General features: G+C 39.8%; 1 protein-coding gene across 2 annotated transcripts in view; it reads right to left on the bottom strand.

Moving 5' to 3' along the window:
* Nucleotides 1-27,347, bottom strand: part of SNX24 (sorting nexin 24) — a 162,586-nt gene that overhangs the window by 65,070 nt on the left and 70,169 nt on the right. The window contains exon 2 of one of the 2 annotated variants that reach the window (XM_030869791.3): nt 11,448-11,531. The exons of the other annotated variant lie outside the window; for it this stretch is intronic. Coding sequence (XP_030725651.1) covers nt 11,448-11,531 — 84 coding nt within the window. The remainder of the gene's footprint in view (nt 1-11,447; nt 11,532-27,347) is intronic. 2 annotated transcript variants of the gene reach the window in all.

Here is a 27,347-nt window from a genome sequence, read left to right as displayed (position 1 = left end):
ATTGCTTCTATAAAACAAGAACAGGTTTTTAAAAAACCCAAGAACAGGTTGCTATGAAAAAGAAACCATCAGAGAAGAAGAAAGAGATGACAGAAATTAAAAAAACATGACAGAGAAATAAGTTAAAAGAGGTAGAATATAAAATGATGGAAGTCTCTCAAAGTGTAGAATAAACAAAATGAGAGAAAGGGTAGGTGAAGAGATAAAACACATATCGGATTAATCTAGGAGATTTAATATGAAAGTAATAAGCCTTTCATAAAGAATAGAAGACATTTTCAAAGAAAAGCAATTTTTATAGGACCTAATATATGTCTTCAGATTAAGGACCTATTGAGTACCAGCATAATGTATAAAAAAGGATCCACATTTACTGACATTCATCAGTTGAGATTTCAGAATATTGAGGACAGAGAGAAGACAGAGGGAAAAACATTAGTTGGCAAACAAAGGAAGCAGAACTGTATTGGCAACTGACTTGTCACCAGCAACAATGGATGCTAGAAGATCAATGCTCCAAAGATCCAATTTGACATGGATTTTTATAACCAGAATCTCATCAATTAAGTGTGAGAGAAAGTTTACCTCCCGTGCCTTCTTTTACCCAAATTTGAGCATGTAATTCCGGAAAACTGAGAAATTAAACCAACAAAGAGGAAAAATAGGATCAGGACTCATAGCTCTTCCCCATCAGCATGGGGAAGGGAAACCCAAGGGCAGCTGAACACAGCAGGCCTAGAGAACTATCAGTCTAGGTTAAAACAAAAACCTCCAGGAAGAAGGTGGATTCCACGTAGCAGAGAGTATGGAGAAGATGGATAAATTTAGGATTCGTTAAAGTACATTATTCTTTTGTCTGTCAGAAAAAATAAGTTCTAGGGTAAACAAAGCGCCCCTGAGGAAGGTCATGGAACAGAAGACACCAAGCTCCTCCTATGTGTTAGGGACACTCCTGCCTTCATGGGGCTGGCATACCGGGAAATGGACAAAAAAAACAATAAACATGTTAATAAAACAGGGTGAGGGCAGAGAGTAACAGACGGGGGTGTGAGCTGGGGGGCAGCTGGGGAAATGACTGTGTGAGGTGAGAATGTCTCAGGAACCACCTGAGTCATGCTGGGAGGGAGCCATGGTTAGGAGCTGGAGAAGGGCCACTGCAGCAGAGGCAGCAATGGAAAGGGAGGGCCGAGCCTGGTGTTCCAAACTCAGCAAGGAGGAGACGGTTCAGAGAGGTGCAGCATCAGACACTGCAGGGCCTTGCAGGCCGCAGAGGGAATTTGCTTATCATTTTACATGGGAAGCAAACTGAATGTCTTAAGCAAGGGAATGATCTGATAAAATTTTTACTTCAAAGAGCTCGTGCTAGATTCTATGAACAAGATGGACTGTAAGGGGGTGGAATCAAAGCAGGGAGACCAGTCAGCAGCTCCTGTAGGAGTCCAGGCAAAAGACGACGGTGACGTGGACTATGGTCGTGGCAGTGGAGGTGGGGAGAAGCAGAAGGCTGCAGAGTAGGTGAAAAGTGGAGGTGATAGAATGACCCCAAGACTTTGACTGTTTCAGGTCTTTGACCTCAGCTGGCAGCGCCCTGTTTATGAAAGGTGGTAGAATGCCAGGTTTAGACTAGGTGGCAGAGAACATTAGTTATCTCCCCAAATCCACCGTCCCTCTCTTCTGTAGAACAGAACTCCTAATTTTGAGCTAAGTACATGATTGCCCAGAATAAAGAACACATCTCCCAATCTCCCTGGAAGCTATGTGTGGCTGTATGACTGAATTCTGGACAAAGGCAAGTAAACAGACATGTCTGTGCAACTTTCAGGAAGTGTTCTTAAAGGGAAGGACTGTTCCTTCTTTCCTTTCCTCCTTCCTGCCGGCTGACTTGCCCATGTAACGGCTAGACCTGGAGCAGTCACCTTCCACCATGAGATGGAAGCCTTGTGTTGCGAAGAGGGAAACCACAAGAGGAAAGCCTGGGTCCCTGAGGCCCATGAAACTGCCACACCGGCCTTAGATATTTATGTGAGAGAGAAATAAACGTGTATCTCACTGTTAAGGTCACCATTATTTTAGTTCTAGCGTCACCTGCAGCAAAATCGAATACCACAGTGGGGATATGGCTGATACTGCAAGCTGCCTATCCAATATTCACTCCCTTCTTCTTCTTGTAAAATAAAACAAAACAAAACAAGCAAAAAAACACCAGTGTCATTCAGAGGGCCAAAATGCTAAGCAAAAAATCTTGATTTCCCAGGTTCCTTTATAATATGACAGAGTTGTTAATGAAATGCAGTTTAAGTCCACTGGGTTGGGCTCCTGTTTTCCTGAAAAAGAGAAACTGGCTCTTCTTTCTGCCAGAAATGTGGAAACAATTCCTGGAGGGACAGCAGCTATGTTGTAACCAGAGGGTGAAAGTCACATCCTAAAATAAAGATGGTGAAGTGGAAAGATAAAAGGAGCCTGGAACATAGATATTACAGAATCGATACATCAACTTGGACTGCCTGCTTTTAGTTTTCTTGTAAATGTGAGAATTAGTTTTATTTTTTGCGGTACGCGGGCCTCTCACTTGTTGTGGCCTCTCCTGTTGTGGAACACAGGCTCCGGACGCACAGGCTCAGCGGCCATGGCTCACGTGCCCAGCCACTCCACGGCACGCGGAATCTTCCCGGACCGGGGCACGAACCCGTGTCCCCTGCATCAGCAGGCGGACTCTCAACCACTGCGCCACCAGGGAAGCCGCAATGTGAGAATTATTAATCTCTCACTTGTTTAAGGGACCTAGTCAAGTTTCTATTATATCCAACCAAAGATAATCCTGACACAGAGGAATCAATTGTTCCGTTTTGGTGATTTCAAGTCAGAGATGCCCAACAGGCAACCAAGTGGAGATAATTTGCAGGCAGTTGTATATGAGTCTGTAAACTGGGAGTGAGAATATCTAAGTGGTATTGAGAGCCACGGAACTAGAGGCCACGACATTGGGAGTTCGGTACGGATGGAGGAAAAGGTCTGTGAGGGGCATAATCCTGAGAAGCTCTCAAGATGCTGCCTCGTGGTGCACATGCCTATAAAATTCCTTCCCTTGGGTCTGGATAGGACCTGTGAATGTGGTGAGATAGTCACTCCTTTGATTGGGTTACATTACACAACGAGACAGGCAATCCCTTGATCAGATCCCACTTTATGAAACCCAGTCCCAGCGGACTGCTGGCTTTGAAGAAGTGAGTTGTGTGTTATGACAAAGCCACATGGCTAGGACCTGAGGGTGGCCTCGAGGAGGGGAGAACCACCTCTGGCTAACCGTCACCAAGAAAACAGTGGACCTCAGTCCTATGACTGCAAGGAACTGAATTCTACCCAAATGAGGACATGACAACGTGAAGAGGACCCCGAGCCTCAGATGAGATCACAGTCTTGGCAACACCGGACTTCAGCCCGATGAGACTCTGAGCAGAGAAGCCAGCTAACCTGTGCCCTGACTCCTGACCCACGGGGACACTGAAGTAACACATTTGTGTGGTTAAAGCTGCTATATTTGTGGCAATCTGTTACCCTGCAGGAGAAAACTAATACAAAGTCCACGGCCTGAGACATCCAACTCTGAGGGGCAGGGAAGAGAGGCAGGGCAAACAGTGAGGAGGCGGTGAAATGGTAAGTTGAGTCAGGGAAGTGTTTCTAGAAGGGGCATGATCAGACTGTGCAGAGCGATCCTGCAAAGTCAAAGACACTGGGTAAAGAAGAGCGGGAAGCGGGAAGGCAGAGGCTCCTCTTCCCAGGAATTATACTGAGAGAGGAGAGCAAGGGGGTGAACATGGGAGGGAAGCATGGGGTCAAAGGTGAGTTCTATTTCGTTCAATGGGAAATACTATAATATATTAATTTATTGATGAGACTGATTTAGTATTGGGGGAGGGGAGAGAGAGGAGTAATTTATGATTATCTGTAAGGGAATAAATACATATCTCATCTCCACACTATTTGAGGTATTTCTCAAACAAGAACAAAGCCAGAAAATGCTAATTACTTGGAGGTAAAAGGCTTATTAAGTTTCACTTTAAACAAAAAGACACTTCTTTAACACTACTGAACCACAACATTTCTTACATTTCAGAATAGACAATCAACTCCATTATCTGTCCTCCTCTCCTTCTTATAAAAATTCTTGAAGATATAGTACTGAAAAGATTTTTCCTTTTTATTTATGTCAGGAGTACTGAGGAAGCCGATCATCATAGCTGCTGGGCTCGGTGACAGCGTTTGTAGGTGAGTGATGAAGGGCTCTAGATGAGGAGAGACAGACCCAAGACAGTATGTGTCCAGGAGCGCTCAGCTGCTTACAAGATAAATACCCCTCTGCCACTCCATCCGATGATTAACTGCGTCCAGGCTGCGTCCAGCCAAACGGCCTTTCTGATCCCCACAGATAGTGACCAGATTCCACGACACCACAAACACAATCCCCTCTGCCTGGCATGACCACTCCCTTCCCTTCTCATACTGTTAGAGGAGCTGACACAGAACTTACTCCGTAAAGACCTGCTGCATATACGTTGGTGATAGCAACCATTTTCCACGGAAAGGAACAGAAATACTTTTCCCAAGCACGCGAATAAAAAGATGAAAAAGGGAAAAAAGGTTTAAGGAAAGACGTGGGGGACACTTGGGGGAGCATTCAATCTTTTATTCCATGTTGTCACCCTACCTCCTCAGGGTTCCCTTTAGAGACACTTCACGAGGTGCTGTACCCCTGGTTTAGCCCCATACAGCAGTTTTTTGGTTTTTCTGAAATGTGGACTTCGTTAAATTAAATATGAGAATGCAACAGTCTACTCAGGCCAAAAGTAGGCAGTCACAAGAACTCATTCATTTAGGAATGAACCAGCACCATATTTCCCTGAAACTTTTGTGAACATAAGGCTGGGCTGGAACTGACAGCTGGGAAGGCAACGCAGACTGGGCTCAGCAGTCTGCCATGCAGGGAAGGCTTTCCTCTCCACACCGGGGACTGGGGCCTCGGGACGGACGCTGCTTTCCAGGACCCCCATTGACGGTGCAAGTTACCTGGCTGTAGCGGGGCACAGCCTGTGGTGCAGGGGGTCACAGAGAAAGCTCTTACCCTGTCACAGCCTGGGCCTGAGCCGGGAGGAGAGCACCCTATAACTTTATTTTTTTTTGAAAATACCCTGCTGAGAGTGACCAGAGAAGAACAGGGTGGGGGTCTGTTCTGGTTTCAGTATGGTGGTGGTGTTTTCCCACCCTGTACTGGCAGAGCTACGAAACAGGGGCAAGTGTAACCTGGGGTTAGACTCACAGTGAACTAAACTCCCACAGTAGAAACTGTTCTTGCTGACCAAAGCATTCCTCCAGCAATTCATAAAAATGCATAATATTCTCCAAATATCCCATTTGCCAAATACTTATTTAACGCCTAATAAGTGCCCAACACTAACAGTGAGGAAGGTACAAAAAATAAGACATGGTCCCTACTTTATTTATTTATTTCCTTCTAGTTTTATTGAGATATAAGTGACATACAGCACTGCGTAAGTTTAAGGTGTGCAGCGTAACGATTTTACTTACATACATCATGAAACGATTGTCGCAGTAAGTTTAATGAATATCCATTGTCTCGTCTATAGATACAAAATTAAAGAAAAAGAAAAAAATCTTTTTCCTTGTGATGAGAACTCTTAGGATTTACTCTCTTAACTTTCATATATAATGTACGGCAGTGTTGATTATATTTATCATGTTGTACATTATATCCCTAGTACTTATTTATCTTATAACTGTAAGTTTGTGTCTTTTAACTGCCTTTATTCAATTCCACCTCCCTCTACCCCCCCCGACTCTGGTAACCACAAATTTGATCTCTTTTTCTATGAGTTTGTTTGTTTTTGAAGTGTAATTGACCTACAACACTATGTTAGTTCCTGGCAGTGACTTGATATTTCTATACAATACAAAATGATCACCAGGATAAGTCTAGTTAAGGACATTGTCCCTAGTTTTTTAAAATATATCTTCTAGTTAGACAAAGCTTAGGGATAACTGAGTTTTAATTATCTCAGACGTTTTAAATTTAAGTAGAAACCTCCTAAATGGAAAAGGAGTTCCAAGAACAAAGAGATGAAGGAATAAAAGAAAATCACTTGAAAGAAGAACCTGAAACGTTTTAGTTTTGTTTGAATAGATGAGAACACAGAGGGAAGGACATTCAGCATGGCAAAGACAGAGAGGCAGTGATTTTCATATACTGGGGTGACAGGGAAGACTGGCTTGGCTGCCACTAACTTTTTCTTGGGAGAAGCAGTGAGAAACTAAGGCTGGCCAGTAAAGGGGTTTGTGGTAGACAAAATCATGGCCCTCCCAAAGATGTCAACATCGTCAGCCTTGGAACCTGTGAACGCACTGCCTTACAGGTGTGATTAAATCAAGTATCTTGAAATGGGAAGATTATCCTGGATTATCCAGGTAGGCCCAATGTAATCTCAAGGCGGAGGCAGAGGTGACCAAGTCAGAGAGAAGAGATGTGATGACAGGAGATGTGACGATGGAAATAGAAGTTGGAGTGATGTGGTTGCTGGCTCTGAAGACAAAAGAAGGTGATGAGCCAAGAAAGGTGGCAGCCTCTAGAAGCTGGAAAAGGCAAGGAAATTGATTCCCTCCTAAAGCCCCCCAGAAGGAACATAGTCCTGCCGACACGTTTAGAGTAAGATTACAAATGTGTGTTGTCTTAAGCCACTAAGTCTGTGATGATTTGTTACAACAGTAACAGAAAACTAATGCACAGTTTAAGACTATTGGTCTCAAAAGTCAATGTCCATGATTTGGTAGATAATACAGACACATTTCAAGGTTTTTGACCAATAAAATGAAGATGAAAATAGTGCTCTAGGAAAATTGCCTGCAGCGGAGGATGAATAAGAAGACAAGGATGAGAAACAGTTAAAGAAATACTTACATAAAGTAGCAAGACTCTAGATTGAGATGGTAGGAGTACAAAATGAAAAATTAAATGGTGCTTATTACAGAAGTTTGGAAGAATGAATCAACAGGACTTGCTGACACCCTGGAAGTGAAAGATAAGAGAAAGGTAGGAAAGACTTCCAAGGTCTCACACCTTGTGGCTTCAGTGTGTGATGCAGGGGGAGGTAGGGAGGGTTGTGTCTAAGAGATGCCTTTAAAAATATAACGACACAAATAGGAATTCTCAAACTTCAACAGGCATTAAGATCACCTGGGATGCTGATTTAACAGGCAGATTACTGGGCTCTATCACAAAGATTCTGATTCAGCATGCCTGGTGGTGCCCAGGAATCTGCAATTTAATAAATACTGTTCGGCTTCAGGTCACCCAAAGTTCACACTTCAAAAAGTACCAATCCAGAAAAACTAAAAGAAAGCGAAATCGAATACTTCCAGAGCTCTGGAAGAAAAACTAATCTTACACATAGTCTGAAAGGGTGAAACTGACATATTAGAGACCATAAAAAGGTAAAACTTTTGAAAATTAAAATAAATATCATAGCCAAAATTTAAAAAGTCCATGGTGAAAAACAGCTTCATCAAGCGGCTAGTATTTTATTAATAGGCCATGCAAACTAATGATCAAAACCAGAGACCCTAGCAGAAAAATGGGACAGCACATAAAGAGAATTCCAAATAGAGGGGCTACAATCATAAGCTTAAGAAATACCAATGAAAACAGCAAAAAGGCCACATATATCGCCTGCTAAATACATATCATTGGGGGGGGTGATATGCAAAGCTGGTGAGATACTTTCATGCTTGCTGGTTGCATTACAAATCTGCTACAACCATTTTGGAAAAAAGTAATTTGGTAAATATATAACTGGAGCTGTAAAAATATCTATACTCTTTAACAGAGAATGCTTCTTTTGTAATCTAGCTTAAAGGAAACAGTCTTGAAAATGGAAAAAAAAAGTTATATGTAATGAAGGCTATCAATCATTAGAAGTTGGCCATGCAATGCACACGATTTCGTTTAGTCTGGAAAACAGTCTTGTGAAGTTAGCACATTCACTGTTCCCATATTAAAACGGGGGAACCGGAGGCACAGAAAGATCACTCAACTTGCTCCACGGACTTAAGAGGTAAAGGCAGGCTCAGGAACATTCTGCTGCCAGAGCTTCCACACTTAACTTCTATACCATAATTATCACCATGAAGGAACCCCACTAGCACAGCGGCATTTGTTCCATTAAAAGATGCAAGTGGGCTTCCCTGGCGGCGCAGTGGTTGAGAGTCCGCCTGCCGATGCAGGGGACGCGGGTTTGTGTCCCGGTCCAGGAGGATCCCACATGCCGCGGAGCGGCTGGGCCCGTGAGCCATGGCCGCTGAGCCTGCGCGTCCGGAGCCTGTGCTCCGCAACGGGAGAGGCCACAACAGTGAGAGGCCCACGTAACGCAAAAAAAAAAAAAAAGCAAGAAAAGAAGGAAAACAGCAATTGTATTAGCATAGCAGAAATATATGTTGGTAACAAGGAGTTATTTCTCCTGTCCCCAAACTTTCTGCAAGATTTAGCTTTATAATCTAAAAAACTAAACTTACTTGAGGGGATGAAAATAAAGCATATAGGGGAAAAAAAAACTCTTGAATTTTTCCAAAAATTAGAAAGGAATCCTAAGAAAAGTGTAGAGGATGAGAATATTGTTTTCATACTTTAATATCAAAAATTATAAAAGTCTGGGAGAAGTAGTAATCATTAAGAACTTCAAACAACCAGATGAACTGCCAAATGGGTAATGGTTTTAGTTTCTGCCTCAAAATGAGCCTGACAAGCCAGGAGGCATTTTTGTGTGTTTGTGGTATATGGAGATGAGCCATGCAACTACTATTCTAAAGGTACAAAGCACTTATTAATAGTTCCTATATGATTTTAGAATTAACTTGGGGACAGTGACTAAAAACTTTAACAAGTGTAATGTAAAGTGTAAGGGAAAACAGGACACTGACAACAGAGCAAATGGCATCCACTGCAGAAATAACTGAATATTCAAAAAAATTAAACAGGAATAGATTTAACTTGAATTAAAAGGGAAGGTATTTCATGTAAAAACAGAACATTCAAAGCACATCACAAAATTCAAATATGGAAACTAGGGTACCAAAATTGTAATAAAAGGATAAAGTTGTACAAGGTGGCAGCAGTAATCACTAAAGCTTGTATATTCTGATTAATTTTTTTGCCCATTTCAATCCTCCTTAACACACAACTTTACAGTCAAGATTACAGATTTATGTTTATTTTTACACCCTGCCATTATTTGTACTTAATTGTCTTTTATAATAAGTTACCTTTTCATCAAATCTAATACAATTATCAAATGGGACAAATAAAGGGGACTTCTAGCAGCCCCTTTCTGCTCTATAACACACAAGATTTAGTGTCTGCCAACTAAAACTCTGCCCCACAATGTTATTTTTTTCTCTAAGTCCCTGTAAGGATGTTTTAATGAGGCTGCCAAAAACATGCAAAATTGAGAGGTCTGAGAATTTCTACTCTCTTAATTCTAATAGACTTGATGATATAATTTTAAGAATAGCTAAAATTATTAACAGAATTGCAGAAGTTGAGAGAAGAGTCCTAGAAAATCTAGAAATCTTTTTTGACTGTGAGAATCTAAGAACTGCCTGTAATCACTGGGGAAAGGGTCCTCTTCTGCAGAAGAAAATAAATCGTACTAGAAAAGAGAGCAGAGTAGTCACCCTCCACTCGTAAGAAGCATGGGCAGCCTCTTGCTCAGGGCGGGCCTAATTGGCAGTCACCCAGCTGTGCCTCGTGTGGAGTTGGTCCCCAAATATCTGGTGGGGACAGCTGGGCTGTGTCGGGGTAATGGAGACCTGGCAGGTTAGGAAGGAGGCTTGCATGTGACAGGCTGCCTGGTCCAGACTCTGGCATCAGAGGCTGGGGAGGGGAGGAGTTCTGGTTTTAATCCCATTGTACAGACTTATTTCATGAGGTACCCAGCAGAAATCTCTCTAGAATCTGTTTCCTCGATAAACAAGTGAACAAAGCCAGAAATTCTTGAGAAGGACGTGAGAGCCAGCCCCCATGTTTGTTCCTCTTTGAAGCCCCGGGTTGAGGGGTAGGGCTTTTGTAAAGTCAGCTGGCAACACCCAGCCTAAATCTGTATTTCACCTGTGTTGCTTCTTTTGGAAGTAAACCTGGATGTAACACAATGTTAACTGAAAAATTCAAGGTAAATTATTCCTTGCCATCCTAATGGAAAAGTGTACAGATAACTGACAGCTCCTCTTCAAAAGAAAACAGAGGGATAGAGGCTCACTCACTTCTCAATATAACCTGTGAAAGTTTTTACTCAATACTCTATTCTCCTGACTACCAAAAAGTAAGAAATTTTAATTTTAGCTACAGAGCTTTTAATACAGAGTAATAAGCACACTATCACATCATTTATGCACTGACATTTTCCAGAAAATTTAAGCGGTCCTTAAGGAAGTTAAAAGAATAGATTCTTTCTGAACATACTTACTCAGTATCTTTCCACTAACTTCTTACCTAACAAAGTAACAAAAGTGAAGAAACTGAACCGTGCCATACATTTTATATATGTGTGTGTATAAATATATATATTCATATATAGGAAGTATATATATATATATATATATACACACACACAGATATGAATATATATGTATACAAAAGAAAAAATGGTAAAACTGCATTAACTCATATGTGGTGATTTTCTAGGCAATTTCATGAGGTATTTCTAGTTATTAAGGTAATTTCATCACCTCAATACTAATTTATAACCTTCAAAACATTAAATTTTGCTAGAAAATAAAAATTATTCCCTCTTCTATTCTTTACTGACCATGTCTCCCAAAACTCAGCTATTCCTTTTGCCTTCTTGTTTCTTTTATCAAAGGCTTTTAATGAAAGGGATCTGAGAACTGAAACACCAGGCTTGTAGAGCGGCCTTTATAATTCAAAAGAAGCTATGATCCCCCTTTACATGATCCCCAAACAGTCCTTGAATACATGTGACATGTATATTTTTTTCCATGTATATGTAAGTATAAGTTGATTTTAATAAATTTCTTCCTGTAAAATGTTCTTTTTTTTTTTTCCTTTGTGTAAAACACATTAAGTGTATTTTATGGATAAAATAGGGTCTGGGTCTTATTCTTTCTGAGCCTACAATACCCAGCACAGTATAATATAAACAGCTTGCTGTCACACATCTATTTATGCAAAAGATCTTAACAGAAAACCCACCTACTCAGAAAGCACACCTTGAAAGGACGGAACAATTTATTTTAAATGGAAATTTACTTCGTGATAAAAGAAGTCAACCTGTTCCAAGAACTATTAAAGCTCTTAGGAACCACAGAAAGCAGGCTTAGTGCTACACCATCTGCCTTATAGAGAAAAGGGTGGGGGGGGGCGAAGTTACCTTTTTGTGCAGGGCATGAAATTCGCTGTACCTTTTTTCAACAAAATGTTTTCTTCCATTCATTAGCACTTCTATCTTAAACACCTAAGAAAAAAATAAAAAAGATTAATTCCACCAGTTCCAAACCCTCAATTGTCTGATGTGGTAAGTTTGTGACCATGATATATTTCATCCCTTTAATTACAGTAGCTGATCTCCCAAAACCCAGAAGGCTCAGGAGACCCTGGCCCAACAGCACTGATTAATGAGCCCTGGAGCCAAATGCTCACTAACAAACGGCAGTATCCCCACAAACGTGTCTAAAAACAGTGGCAACTTAAATGCCTTAAAATGCTCCTTAACTTTTTAATCAGAGAACACTTCTCTCCTAAAATTACTTCACCAAATGCATATGATGGCATTGAAATACAAGTGCGATGCCACAGCGACAGTCTGGCAAAAATCGCAGGCCCACAGCATTGCGTTATGGGTATTTCAATGCGGGCAGTGCCGTGTCATCTCTAAGACAATAATGCAAACAGTAGTGCCTTTTAGGTTAATTTCTTCCTAACCTGCATATTCATCTCGCCTCAGCTGGCTAATTCTGCTGTTTGCAAAACAGGGAAAATGTAGTAAAGGTTCATTTTCCCTGCGTGATACGAGTGACAGCTTGTGCTCCCACCTCCAGGAGGTTGAAAGGCCAGATGAAAAGGCTCTCTGGGTGCACTAATTAGTAGGCACTAACATGACACTTTCTTGATTCTTAGGTCAGTGGGTCAAGACGGGGAACAAGGGATGAGGAATATTATGAAATGCTCATGAGAACACGATGTTAAAGTGGGTGGGGGAAGGCTGCTTGACAGGAGCTGAAGAGAAGGTGCTCTGTTATTTCCTAGAGTTTGTCTTTGACTCCTGCTTTGCTGAGCGAGAGTTTGTCATCACCAAGATGAAGCGGAATTGTTCCATGACTTAATAAGCCTGGGTTCCCATTTCAATTGCCCTTCTGAAGAAAACGAAACTAAAGTTGAGGTCATGTGACACTGAAGAGTGTTAAAAGCAGGCTTACTTTAGCCCTAAAAAGAGCTACTTAAAGTTAGAATATGAGATATGAGGTCACACACCTTCATTATGAAAATAGATCTCTATGGCTCTATATTTCTGCCTTATATGTAAATGTGACTTTTTTGGAAAGCCAGAAACTATATCATCAAACATAAAATGTGTTCATATTTTTGCACTCCTTCCAATTAGAAATCTTCTGTTCCATGACTCAGTTTAAGAAACCTGCTTTTATTAAAGTGGTAAATTTCTATCAATTTAATCAACTGTTTTTTTCCCCCAAGAAATCCCCCTAAAAAATACTTTGGTGAATTAGTGAAAATATTTTCTTCTAAAAACATATGCATATGCTTCAAACTCTCAGATATACATACATTATTTTTTAGAAAAAAATTTTGTTTACTAGTTCACTAAAGAAAATTATTCTTCTGCAAAGACCATTCAAAGCCAGGAATACAATGAGGAAAGCACCCTGAGAAACACCAACAAAAGAAACACAGCTTCAACTTGGGGGCTTGTTTAATAGCATACAGAGCCCTCTTTTTAGTGTCAGGTCCCAGATTTAAATCAGGACAATGTGGGAGCAATGAAAGTAGTTTCCAACTGCTGAGCTATGTGAAATAAAATGAAGTTACGTTTTGAGTCCAGTTACTTGAGGCTTCATCACAAAAACCATCACTTTAATTGGCACGTCTGCTGAAGAATCCACAGAAGGAGGAGAAAGTTGAAGACTCAGTAAGGTTCAACCTACTAGGTTGCCCCTCAGGTGCCCCCTCCTGAAAGCCACGGATAAGACACATTACACAGCAGCTGTCTCATGGAATGTCATCCCTTCTATCGACCAGACGGCTCCATTACCAAGGTCCACAGTTACTTTTCACAATCGCTAAATTCACTTTGGGTGCGGGGGTGGGGGGAAGTATTATAAATACGCACACGTGCACACATAGGGAAAAGTATGTGATAAATTTTAATTCTAATATTTTTATTATGTTGCCATTTTAAAAATGCACAATATACCTAATACTGTTAAGACTTTTTTCTTTTAAATTCTGGGAAAACACCTTGGAAAGGAAGTTGCTTAATCAGAATTTCCATGACAATATGAATGAAGCAAGAAATGGAGTCAGTTTAATAAATCTTACGTTCCTAAATTCCATACCAGACTTTTTTTTTAATAGTTTCTGATACGTGCTTTTCCGGCTGCCAGGAAAACTCTCTTCTTTCTTGGCTTTCCTGGCAAGCTCCTAGTACTTGTTATCTACCTCTAAGGTGGGGGCAGCAAAGGATGATGTTTGGAAAACACGTAGCACAGTATCTGGCATTCATTCATTTAATTATTTAACAGATATTTACTAAGGGACTACAATGTGCCCAGGAGTTGTTCTAGGCTCTGAGGATTCAGCAGAGAAGAAAACAGAGAAGAGCCCAGTCTTCGTGTCTTCATGGAGCACACATCCTTTCTAGTGAGGAAGGCCAATCATAAACATATAAACAAACATGGTAAAGTCAAAACACAAAAAGTGCAGTGAAGAATACAGCAGAGTGATGAGACAGAGCTAGACAAGGGTGCTGTTTTAGACTGTGGTAAGAGGAGGCCTCTCTGAACAGAGGGGCAGTGAGAGGTACAAAATCTAGAGGGACACCAGGAGAACGTGTAACGAGAGTTGAATGTGGCTGCCTCTGGAATTTCAGACCGGGAGTGGGTGGACAAGGGCTATTTGTTTTTATTCTTTTTTTTAATTTTTTTTTTTAATTTAAGTTAGAGCCTAGAGCAGGGTGATACCACTTCTGGCCAAGACAGAGTAACAGGGAGCAGTAACCCTCCCACTTGAAACAACTAAAAAATTGGACAAGTATGTGGGGAAAGTGACTCTTAAGACATTGGACATGAGGAAATGAATGACAGTGAGAGATGGGAGACAAGCAGAGTGAGCCCTAAGGTTACCCCAGGCAGAGCCATGAGGCCCCCTGAGTCAAGGACAGGGAGGGGAGAGTGAGGGAAAGCCATAGCGATTCAAGTTCCCGGGGGAGAGTTTTGGAGAAGAGTGAGTTGCACACAAACGGAACTCCTGAGACCTGTCAGAGGTCTCCCTCCAGCATTCAGCTGAATCCTCAGCAGCACATAAGACTGGGGAAACTACCTAAGGACAAGAAGAGATTAGAGAGAACAGCGCTCAGAGCTTAGACACCTGGGCACAGTGCCTGTTCCCAAAAGTCAGGGTAGAAAACCTCTTAAGTCATGAAGTGTTCCTTAGAGAATTCAGAAGGGTCTTGTCTCAGGAGTGGAGCTACAGTAACGTAGACTAAAAGCTCTTTTAGTCCAGAGCAACAAAGCTTAAAAGCAAGACCTGAAGAGAGCAAATTATTTCTGAGTAATGTAACCACATGCCAGAGCAAAGCTCAAGAATATTTTTAGGAATATAAAAATATTCAGCACCCAACAAGATAAAATGTACAAAATCTAGCATCTAAGCAAAAAGAAGCAAGAAAATTCAACTCATAATGAAAAGAAAAAACAATCCATAGAAACTAATCCAGAAATGACACAGATGATGAAATTAGTAGACAAAAGCATTAAACTTGTTATAAGAAAATTTATGTTCAAGAACCTAGAAGAGGGCCTCACTGGTGGCACAGTGGTTGAGAGTCCGCCTGCCAGTGCAGGGGACATAGGTTCAATCCCTGGTCCGGGAGGATCCCACATGCTGCAGAACAACTAAGCCCCGTTCGCTACAACTACTGAGCCCGTGCTCAAGTCACAACTACTGAGCCCACATGCTGCAACTACTGGAGCCCATATGCCTAGAGCCTGTGCTCTGTAACAAGAGAAGCCACCGCAATGAGAAGCCTGCGCACGGCAACAAAGAGGAGCCCCCACTCGCAGCAACTAGAGAAAGCCCGTGTGCAGCAACTAAGACCCGACACAGCCAAAAATAAATAAATAAATAAATTTAAAAAAAAGAATCTAGAAGAAAGGTTGACTATGTTAACTGGAGATATGGAAGCTATAAAAAAGACTTAGACAACAGGTCTGGGTCCTATTGAGGAGATAAAAATGTCTGTGATTAAAAAAAAACAAACACTGGATGGGATTAATAGTGGGTGAGACACCACAGAAGAAAAGGTAAGTAAACTTAAAGACCTGGCAAGAGAAACTGTACAAAACAAAATAGAGGAGGAAAAAACTAAAAGGTAAATCAACAGAGCATCTGTGAACTATGGGATGACTTTAAACATCAAAATGCACGTATAATTGGAGTCCTCACAGTAGAGGTGAGATGGGGGAGAGGGGCTGGGGAGAAAGACAAATATATTTGAAGAAATCTTGACCAAAATGTTCTCGATTTGATAGAAACTATAAACCCACAGATCCAAGAAGACCAACGGACCCAAGCTCAAGAAACATAAAATAAAAAGCAAAAATCCAAGGCAAATCAGAATCAGATTGTTTAAAACCATTCAGAAAGAGAAAAATCTGAGAAAGCGGCCAGAAAACAGAGACAATACATAGAAAAGGAAGAAAAATAAGTTTGAGAGCAAACTTTTCAAATATTTCTATAAATAACCAACCCTATAAGAGTGAGTCAATGCATATATACTTCAGTTATGTAAATATGTTCTATGTAAAGTAGCATGTACAAAATCAATGTACAATTTAATGTCAGCTAATTTTTTTTTTTTTTTTTTTTTTTGCTGTACGCGGGCCTGTCACTGCTGTGGCCTCTCCCGTTGCGGAGCACACGCCCCGGATGCGCAGGCTCAGCGGCCACGGCTCACGGTCCCAGCCGCTCCGCGGCATGTGGGATCTTCCCAACTGGGGCACGAACCCGTGTCCCCTGCATCGGCAGGCGGACTCTCAACCACCGTGCCACCAGGGAAGCCCCAGTTAAATTTTTACTTATTATTTTAAAAGTATTTAGGTAATTTTTCCCAAATGGTAACACCAGTAATAACAACAACAATAACAACAAAGACTTTTATAACACTTATATAAAGGCACTGCTCCAAGCTCCTTTACCATGAAAATCACTCATTTAATTGTCACAACAACCCCACATGGGATAGGTACTATTATCTCCACTTTACAGGTGAGGAAACTGAGGCATGGATTAAGTATCTTGCCCATGGTAGCTACTGATACATTTTGAACTCAGCAATTTGGTTCCTGAATCTGCTTCTTAATCACTGCACAATACTGATTCCCAATAAACAGAATCCCTTACATAGTCCTGTTCACTGGGTGAAACGAAACACGTGCAAGTGGGAGGAACGTTCTGGAGTGAGGACAATGCCTTCCATCCAGTCTCCTCTCAAGGTTCTGTCCTCTGGAGGGGCTTTGCAGGAACAGAGCACCCTGGGCACAGGGGTGGTGGCGGTCTTGGCATGAGTTCCTTACCCCTAACTATTTGGAGCCCGTGCTCCTCTCAAGCAAACACTGATCTATATAAAAAGCATACAATTCTATAGAGTAGAAAAATACTTTTTATATTACCTTTTCTTGTCAGGACCTGTACCCATACCACCCCCTCAGTCTCCTTACACTGTGGTTCCAAATCTCAGCTTGTATGGCTTTTGCTAATTAAACTTAAAAGTTTTTGCACCGCAAAGGAAACCATAAACAAGACAAAAAGACAACCCTCAGAATGGGAGAAAATATTTGCAAATGAAACAAGAGACAAAGGATTAGCCTCAAAAATATACAAACAGCTCATGGAGCTCAATATCAAAAAACCAATCCAATTAAAAAATGGGCATAAGACCTAAATAGACATTTCACCAAGGAAGACATACATATGGCCAAGAGGCACATGAAAAGATGCTCAACATTACCAATTATTAGCGAAATGCAAATCAAAACCACAATGAGGTATCACTTCATGCTGGTCAGAATAGCCATCATCAAAAACGCTAGAAACAATAAATGGTGGAAAGGGTGTGGTGAAAAGGGAACCCTCTTGCACTGGAATGTAAACTGATACAGCCACTATGGAGAACAGTATGGAGGTTCCTTAAAAAACTAAAAATAGAACTACCATATGACCCAGAAATCCCACTACTGGGCATATAACCGGAGAAAACCATAATTCAAAAAGAGACATGCACCACAATGTTCATTGCAGCACTATTTACAATAGCCAGGACATGGAAGCAACCTAAATGTCCATCGACAGATGAATGGATAAAGGAGATGTGGCACATATATACAATGGAATATTACTCAGCCATAAAAAAACAAAATTGAGTTATTTATAGTGAGGTAGATGAACCTAGAGTCTGTCATACAGGATGAAGTAAGTCAGAAAGAGAAAAACAAATACCGTATGCTAACGCATATATATGGAATCTAAAAAAAAAAAGAAACGGTACTGATGAACCTAGTTGCAGGGCAGGAATAAAGAAGCAGGCATAAAGAATGCACTTGAGGACAGGGGGTGGGAGGGTGAAGCTGGGGTGAAGTGGGAATAGCATTGAGATATATACACTACCGAACGTAAAACTTGGCTGGTGGGAAGTAGCAGCATAGCACAGAGAGATCGGCTCAGTACTTTGAGATGACCTAGAGGGGTGGGATAGCGAGGATGGGAGGGAGGCTCAAGAGGGAGGGGATATGGGGACGTTTATGCATATGGCTGATTCGCTTTGTTGTGCAACAGAAACTAACATGGTATTGTGAAGCAATTATACTCCAATAAAGATCTATTAAAAAATAATAATAATATGTGCTTATGCAAAAGAATTTTCAAAAAGTCCAAAGGATATAAACTGAAAAGTATGTTTCTTCCATAAGAGACTTGTATAGGTCCTTGCTAACTTAAGAGGTATCTTAAATATCCTTTCAGAAATTGTCTATACTCATATAAGCTCTGTATGTGTACATGTAATAGAAGTTATTTTATTTTCTTACACAACTAGAGCTATAGTATATAGTTCTACTGCTTTATTTTTTCTACTACTTTTATTTTTTACTTTATTTAATACATATCAGACATCTTCATTAATCAGCACATTTTGACATACCTCATTCTTTACTGGCTACATAGTACTACCATGTACGATTGTTACCATACTTTGTTTAATTCGGACCCTAAGATGGATATTAAGTTACTGTAGTATTTTGCACTGTATACTTTTTAATATGTTTATATATGTTTACTTATATATCAATATATATAAAACATGTTTATATGTCTCTATATATACTTACATTTTATTTACATATATTAATGATTAATGTATCTATATATAGAGAGATATATCTCATCCTTTTTCCTGTACATGTACTTACACACATATATATATAAGATAAATTACCAAAAATTTTGCCAAATTTATCCCCTCAAATGTACTAAGTCCCCCTGCCACCAATAGGATATGGAACGCCTGGCCCATCCTGATCAACACTGGCTATTCGTCACTTTGACAATATGATTAGGAAGTGAGAACTAATTGGGTATATTTTGACCAGTGTTTATAGCGGCATAGGTGTCCATTCCAACTATCTCACATAAAATCACAGAGACCTGATGTACCTGTCTAGGCCTCTGCTCTTGTAGACATCCTTGCCCTCAGATTTTTCCAGAAATTCCCCAGTATAAAGCTAAGGAAGCTTCGTGTAACTAAATAAACGTATTAAGGTTTTCATTTAGATTTGTTTAAAAAAACAGAAATTATATTGTTCCTGTGACTAAATTCTAGCCACAGTCCTAAGAACATTAAATCCTTAGGATTCAAACTGAAAAGTAAAATAAATACGACTTTAAAGAGAAGATTTCAATTTGTAAGTGTGGTTTTGATTACATGTTAGAGCCAATTTTTTTTTCCTTTTCAGTAACATTTCTGAAAATAAACTGTAAATCAATGATAAAATATTTTATAATTTGGTTTACACCTACTTTTTTCAGGAATGTATCTAAAAAACAAAATAAACTTAAACTAAAGGTGGACTTAACCCATATTCCAGGTTGAATGATATCTGTCTTCAGAAGCTCATACCTTACAAAGTTATTTACTTTCAACAAAAGCAAAAAAAAAAAAAAAAAGTTTTTCCTAAATAAAAATGTCTAATAAATAACTTCCAAATACACATGGGGATTCTATATAAAAATAAAGTTTTAGTGACCTTTCATATATATATATTTTTTGTTTGCTTGTTTGTTTGTTTAGTATTTGTTCAGTTAGTGCAAGATGTACCAAATATTAACTCTGGGCTTGAAATCAACATATTCTCCTTCTTGAGTCGGAATAAGCAAGAAAGATAAAATTTAAAAGGCTGTTATTTAGATACTATAAAAAGTTGTATCTCTAGAAGAGTGATCTACTGTGTGTCTACTGAGGGCCAAGCTCTCAAAGGTATTAATTCACATCACACAAAGTTTTTTTTTTTTTTTTAATAAGGGAAAGATGATGAGACCCTCTAATCATAAAATTTTATGATATTTGATGACTAAATAAATTTAAAATTCAATAAAACTAGTGTAAAATTTTAATTTGCTCCTACTCAGCCTTAAATCAAACTTCCTCTGTTCTAAGATGCCAAACCGTGAGATATTATTAATTTAATTATACTATTTTCGGTTGTGGAGAAGCTGACAACAACTTTTTTTTCCATATCTTTGAAAACATCTAAATTTCAGAAATTTTTTAATGTTTTTAAGAGAAAAACATATTGCTTCAAATAAACCACTGCTTAAAGAAGAAGAATAATTCTCTAGATAATTGCCACTAGAGAATAGCTGTGTAAGAGTTGGGCCTGATTAAATTTGTGCGTACATATACATTTTTTAATATGATTCTTCTTTGCAAAGAAAATTCATGATACCAAAAACGACCCAAAATGATTAAAATCACTGATAAAAGAACAAAAATAACAAAAACAAAATTAGAGCAAGAACAAACATCAAAGACAAAAGAAACCTGTTTCCTAAGCTGGAAAGATCAAAAGGGTTTACCATCTCCCAGGAAAAATAATGTACCTAATACTCTAGATCTTTTAAAATTACAATAATGAAAAAAAAGTGCTGCCAATATACTGATGGAATAAAGTAGGAACAGAGATCAGGATGACCAAACTTTTTCTATGCTTCACTAAATGCCTCCCCGCTCCTCGAAAAGTAGAGCAATGTCTGTAGAATTTTATGAGAATATTATTTTATAATCGTGCAAATTATTATTCACATGTGAAGGCAACAGAAAGTCAATCTCAGTTGTGGGCAAACTCAGAAAACAAATAACCCACACAGCCTTTCATAGCACTGCCAATGGAAAGATTAATCAAAATTAAGCACTCAAAATACAGTAATATAAAAGGCCAGCCATTGTTTTTGTTATCATCAAAGACTCTGATCCAGGGAAGGAGTAAATGAGTACAAAGAAAGACAACGTTATAAAGTGGCTGCTACTCTAAGAAGCTGAGGACAACTCCAGCAGAAAGCACACAGTGGTTTCATGGCCATTTGGAGCTGGCCTCCTCACAGGCTGCCCTGAGGCTCTCCTCTACAACTGAAAGGCTTGTAGTCGAAGTAGCCTGGTTCACAGAGTAACAAAAGAATCCACAGAAATCCATCGGAAACCTGGTTCCAAATTTTGGCTTCATATGCCTTCAAAGGTTGATGGTGAATGATCTTTAACCTAGAATTCCATATCCAGGCAAATTTTCTACCAGGAAGCCAGGAAAGTGCTCGTTTCAAACATGCAAGAGGGAGAGTATTTTATGTACTATGTACACATTCAGGAAATTCTCTTTGAAGATTTTTAAAAAATGGAATTCAAAAAAGAAGCCAAGAAACCGTGGACCTAATCTACAGACAATATGGGGGTGTGGGGTGTATACTAAAATGCCAGCTATGCAGCCTAAACAGTATTCAAATTAGAGTAAGAAGCCAAAGGGTTCCAAGAAGAATGCTTTCAAGAAGAAAATGGGTATGATTAACACCTAATATCATTAAAAAGGTTTTAGTGACAGAATCAAAGCATTCACCTTTCTCTGCCAAGAAAAAAAAAAAAAGTGCTTAAGAATTCCAAGAAAACCAACTAAACAAAACTGTATACAAGGTACAGTTCCAAATATAAAGCAAAATAAATGTAACATGACCTGGTACAGTTTAGAGGATAAGAGTGTCCATTTGAAGTAACGCTTGAAACATTCTCCACTGAGCAGTACAGGTTTAGTAATTTATACGGCTACATTTCCTTCCTTACAGTTCCAAAAACTTGATTACACAGTGAAAATATAAATATCTGTACACACACATATATAATTATAATACTGGGAACATTTGGGAACATTAATTATTGAACTCAGCTTTTAAAATGAATCTATACAACACAGAAGACAATTATTTTTACAGAACAGACTGTAAATATTTTTGTCAGTATAAAAAATAATGGCATAACGGCAGAAAATAGGAGATGAATGGGGGAGGAACTGGGTGTAAAGGAAGTAAATGGGGTCCAAATCTTTTCATCTTACATAATTGGCAGTCAAAGGACACTGCTTAAAAATTGGTGGATGAAGAAAGTGGTTCAAATTACAGAGTAACAAATATAAAGTTATAATTTTAATGATGAAATTAAAATCATATACATAGTGAAAATGGAGTGGAGGGGAGTGAAATACAGGAGTGGAGTGAATTCAATTCATATTTCTAACTGGAGGGACATAAGAGATTTTCTAAGACACCAAGAAATAGAGATTCAGATATATTACTTAGAGTAACAGTGCTTAAAACAAATAAGCAACTTTTCAACTAACTTCTGGTTCTGGAAGGTACTAGACATTTAATTTTTCCTTTTACATGTTTATGCTGAAATTTTTTCCATGTATATGAAGTACTTTTAAATAGCCTAAAAATGACATAACCTCTGCTAAAAATTTTTGTTTCAAAATCTCTCTGGTTATAAAGGAAATATTTTGTTGAGTTTATTGATATTTATAGAATTACAAGTTTTCAGTCTAAACCCTACTACTGACTAATTTTAGCTCCCCAACTGATTACTTGATTATGAAAAGTCTTCATTTTTCTTTTCCTCTTCAGCTATATCTATGACACAAAACCAATCAATCAATTCAGGGTGAGGGAAACAATGCACTCAAATACATCAGGTCATACATGTTGATTTGTTACCATAGTTTTTCATTAGTTTCAATACCATTGTTAGTCAAAATCTTTGACTTAGATTTTCTATATAGTGTGAATGCTGCTAGTTCTTTGCTTACCTGAATTGTTATGGCAATAAATCACATACTATGTTAAACAAGCATTCTGGAAGACAGATGCTCTATGAGCTTTATTATTCTATTTTATGACCTGCTTTGAAAGAAGGAAAATAGATAAGTTTTATCTGTACTACTTACTAACTTGGGCAAATCTCTAAGTATCTTTGAGCCACAGTATCTTCATTAATAAAATAAGAATGATAAAATGATGTCTACTGTATTAGTTTGTCAGATAATAAATGTCTTGGTGCTTTGTAAGATGCTCTGAAATGGAATGAAGAATTGATAACTATGAAGTGGTTGACAAAGATGCCAGCAGGAAGAACAGAAGGGCTTCCATGGGCATTTGAGGACAGCCTTCCTGACAGGCTGCTTAAGGAATGGATTTGTGGTTGAAATAGCTTTCATACAGAGGAGCAAAAAAATCATTCTTCTCTCAAACTACTTAGTTATAGACTGCATCTCCTTATCACAAGCTCTTGGCTTCTGCAAAGAGGAGCAACGCCTCACCTCCCTCCCAAATCCTCCAGAACCAGCCCCAACACATCAATTCAATCTTATTTCCCACAGCTCTCCTGCAGGAGCCAATCAGCCAAGTCCTTCCTATGTTTTCCCCACTCTAGGCACTGGGGGCTTCTGTTCACGCAGGAGCCTCCCTCTGCCAAGGAGTCCTCCTATCCTCCCTTCAGCAGTCAAGTGAAATTCTACCTGCATCCCAGAGCCTTCTGGAACGTCAGGCATCACTGTTTTCCATACCTTCCCCTTAAACAGATCATCTAAGTGGCACAATCGTATTATTTAAAATACAGTCACACTCTCTAATTTTGAACAAATGTATTCCTCTTGACTATGTCATATAAATATGTATTATGTGCGCCAATGGAATTTTTTTAGGGGACAATAATCATCAAGAGAACATACAAGATGTTTTCAGAAAGCATCTGTAATATAATACTAATTGAAAGAGCAGTATAAAATACTTTATGCATACTATGCTGTTGCCTATATAAAATACACATAAAAGATAACAAAGGAAATAGGTCAAAACGATGTCTGAGTGGTAGAATTACAAATTATTATAATTTTCTCTATAATCTACAGTTTTCACCAGAGCATATATCATTCTTGTAATTAGGAGAAAGTTTAATCAAATTTCTGCCTTCTAAAGTTGCACTGGAGTAAATCTAATACATGATAATTACTCGTTTTTAATACAACTATCAAGTTCTTATGAAATTCATTTTTGTATTTCCATATATATTCATTGAGCATCTGCTATGTGCCAAGCACTCTGCTATGCTCTATACAACAGCAGCAGCAGCTACCATTTTTGAGTGCTTACTATGGACTATGCAGTGCTCAAAGCACTTCATTTATTAACTGATTTAGTCCACACAAGATCCTATAATGTAGGTACTGTTATTATCCCCACTCCATATGTGAGGAAGCCAAGTCAGAGTGAGTTATGTAACTTCAAGGCACAGAGCTAGGAGCTGATTCATAAACCCAGATAGTCTGGTTCCAAACTCCACAATCTTAAGCCCTAGAATTCTATCACTAGAAACAACGGTAAGCAGACTCATAGTCCTAGCCTTTATATTATTATAAAGGAAAAGTATAAAAAGGTATCTGAGCTATACTCAATATGAAACGCTTACTTTAAAAACAGATGAGTGCATAAGAGAGGACAGGATTTGCTCTCAGGGATCAGGAGAGCTTTCTCTCAGCTGTTTCTGAATAGATCTACAGTAAAAGTAGGCAAAAAGGAGGGGCAAGCATTATAGGCAGCACATGTGCAAATGTCCTGAAGCAGAAGGTAAGAGGATGGAAGAAGCTGAGCGCAGTACAGCCAGCTTGTAAGAAGAGCATCTCTGCAAGAGGCTGGAGAGGAAACAAAAGGCTAGCTTCATCAACTGCTCAACAAGGATTAATTCTAGGACGTGCCAGGCTCAGTTCTAGTCACTGCAGATAAAACAGTGAACAATACAAACAGAGATCCCTAACAAAGCGTACTTATATTTTAACAGAAGGATGACAAAGACAATCACACAAATAAATGCACACTAGCTGATGATAAGTGCTACGGAGAAAAATAAATCAGAGTTAATAAGGACAGAGAGGGGCTGGATGAGCGTGTGTATGACTAGTATATGGGCTGGTCAGGGAAGTTCTTACTGATAAAGGTGTATTTGAGGAGAGACCGTGTATTAGTTTTCTATTACTGCTGTAACAAACACAACACCCATTCATTATCTCACAGTCCCATAGGTGAGAAGTCCAGTGCACTTGACTGGTTTCTCCACTTCAAGTCTCACTGGGCTAATATCAAGGTATTGGCATGGCTGGGTTCCTTTTGGTGGTTCACTGGGAGAAAACCAGTTTCTGTCTCCTTGTGGTTGTAGGACTGTGGTCCCCATTTTCTTGCTGGCTATCAGCTAAGAGCAAAATTTCCAGCTTCTAGAAAGCACCTGTATTCCTCAGCTCATGGTCTCCTTTCTCAATCTTCAAAGCCAGCAACAGAAGATCAAGACTTTCTCATGTCACATTTCTGTGATCTACTTTTCTGCTTCCTCTTCCACTTTTTTTTTTTTTTTTTTGCGGTACGCGGGCCTCTCACCGCTGTGGCCTCTCCCGCCGCGGAGCACAGGCTCCGGACGCGCAGGCTCAGCGGCCATGGCTCACGGGCCCAGCCGCTCCGCGGCACATGGGATCCTCCCGGACCGGGGCACGAACCCGCGTCCCCTGCATCAGCAGGCGGACCCCCAACCACTGCGCCACCAGGGAAGCCCCCTCTTCCACTTTTAAGTGGAAGACTCATGGGACTATATTGGCCCCACCCAGATAATCTAAATTGTCTCTGTGATCTCAGGGTCCTTAACCTTCATCACATCCATTAAGTCCCTTTTGCATGTAAGGAAACATATTCACAGGTTCTGGGCATTAGGGTGTAAACATTTTGGGAGGCCCATCCTTCCCTTTACCACAGACCTGAAGGAAGTGAGAATATCTGGTTGTGGGAGCAGGGTGGTCCGGGCACGTGGAAGATTAAATGCTTAATATGTTTATATGCCTAGAGTGATGAGGAGGGAGAAGAGTTAGAGGGAAGGTCTGAGCGGTGGTGGGGAGAGGTGAGTGTAAGTAGAAACAACAGGACAGGCTGATAACTGGATGTGGAGTTTCTTTAAAAAAGAAAAAAAAGGAGGAATCAAATATAATGGTGAGGTTTGGGGCCTGAGCAACCAGAAGGATGGTGATGCCAGTAACTGAGCTGGGAAGACAGTCTTTGGGGGCAAACAGGAGCCCTGCACTGGCCGCGTTAAGGCTGAGATGCGTGTTAGATAGACATTAAGCGGAGATGTTCAGTTAAGACCGAATTAACACGTCTGGGGCTCAGGGAGAGGTCTTGGCCAGAGATATAAATTTGGGAATCATCAAAGTGTGAATGTGATCTAAAATCAGAAGACTGGATCTGATCACCTAGGAAGAGAAGTTTATTTTGAGGTCTTGAGATCCTATTAGGGCTTATGGTTTTCCATTCTAGCATGAGAAACCTTTGCTACTTTTTAAAAGTCCCCCCCTTCCAAATTAAACTTCTCTAGCTCCTCCAGCTGTCCTTCAGAAGACCTGGTCTTCAGGTCTTGCACTACTGACCACCTTCCAGTTAAAACATAGTTCGTCACTGATCCCCCTAAACTGTAGAAGCCAGGACTTGAGGGAATATATAGCCATTTCCCAATTAGTGAATGGATTGTATCTCCCAAATCCACAGTTGAGGTAGTTTAAAACTCAGCACAGATTTTCTCATAGAATCAGTATAAAAGATAGATTTCAACTCATAAAAAACCCTGTTTAGCCCCTAATATGCATAAATTACAATAATTATATTTTTATTTCACCCAGCAGCTTTGCAGTATAACACAGTGGCTAAGAGTTCTGGCTCTTGAATCAAACTGCCCGGGTTTGAATCCTGTGTCTTCTATTGCTCTCCTCTGGGCTCGGCTAACACTCCATGATTTGGGGCAAGTTATTTAAGCTTTACAAACCTGTTTCCCCAGCTATAACATGAAGTTTACAATGGTACCTTTCCAATAGGTTTGTTGTCAGGATTAAATGTGATTATCAGTGTCAATAATTTACCACATTGTCTGGCATTTAGCAAGAATTCAAACAAGAATGTTATCTATTAATATCGTTATTAACATCTAGTCATTGTTACAACTGTTTCTTTATCAGCATGGGGGAGGGAGACTTGGTGGATAGAGAGGGAAAGAGATGATTCCTCAGGAGTGTGACCTAGTCACCACACCCATCCATCTCTACAAGGGAGAAGGTACTTTTCTCCCCATCCCAGAGCTAGTTGAGCCTGCAATGCACACACGTGGTAGCCTCTGCACTCACCTTTGTCAGCGCCTACTCAGAACCCTGCATTCCTGATGAGGCCTGACCACTAAGACTTAGAGGAACCCTGTCTTCCCTCCATCTTAGTTTAAGATTCCGTATCTTCGACCCGTATTCTTCTGACGGTTTTTGGAAGCCATATCTCACTGTTGGATCACAGGGCCCTGGAGGTCAAATAAAACCCCAGGTCTTTCCCAAGAGTTCTGGAACAAGTGACTGTGAGAACTGAGGTCAGGCTAACAAAT

Source organism: Globicephala melas, chromosome 3 (assembly GCF_963455315.2).
Source record: "Globicephala melas chromosome 3, mGloMel1.2, whole genome shotgun sequence".
Lineage (NCBI taxonomy): Eukaryota > Metazoa > Chordata > Mammalia > Artiodactyla > Delphinidae > Globicephala > Globicephala melas.
Note: the sequence above shows the minus strand (reverse complement) of the source record. Positions and strands in the feature narration are given on the sequence as shown.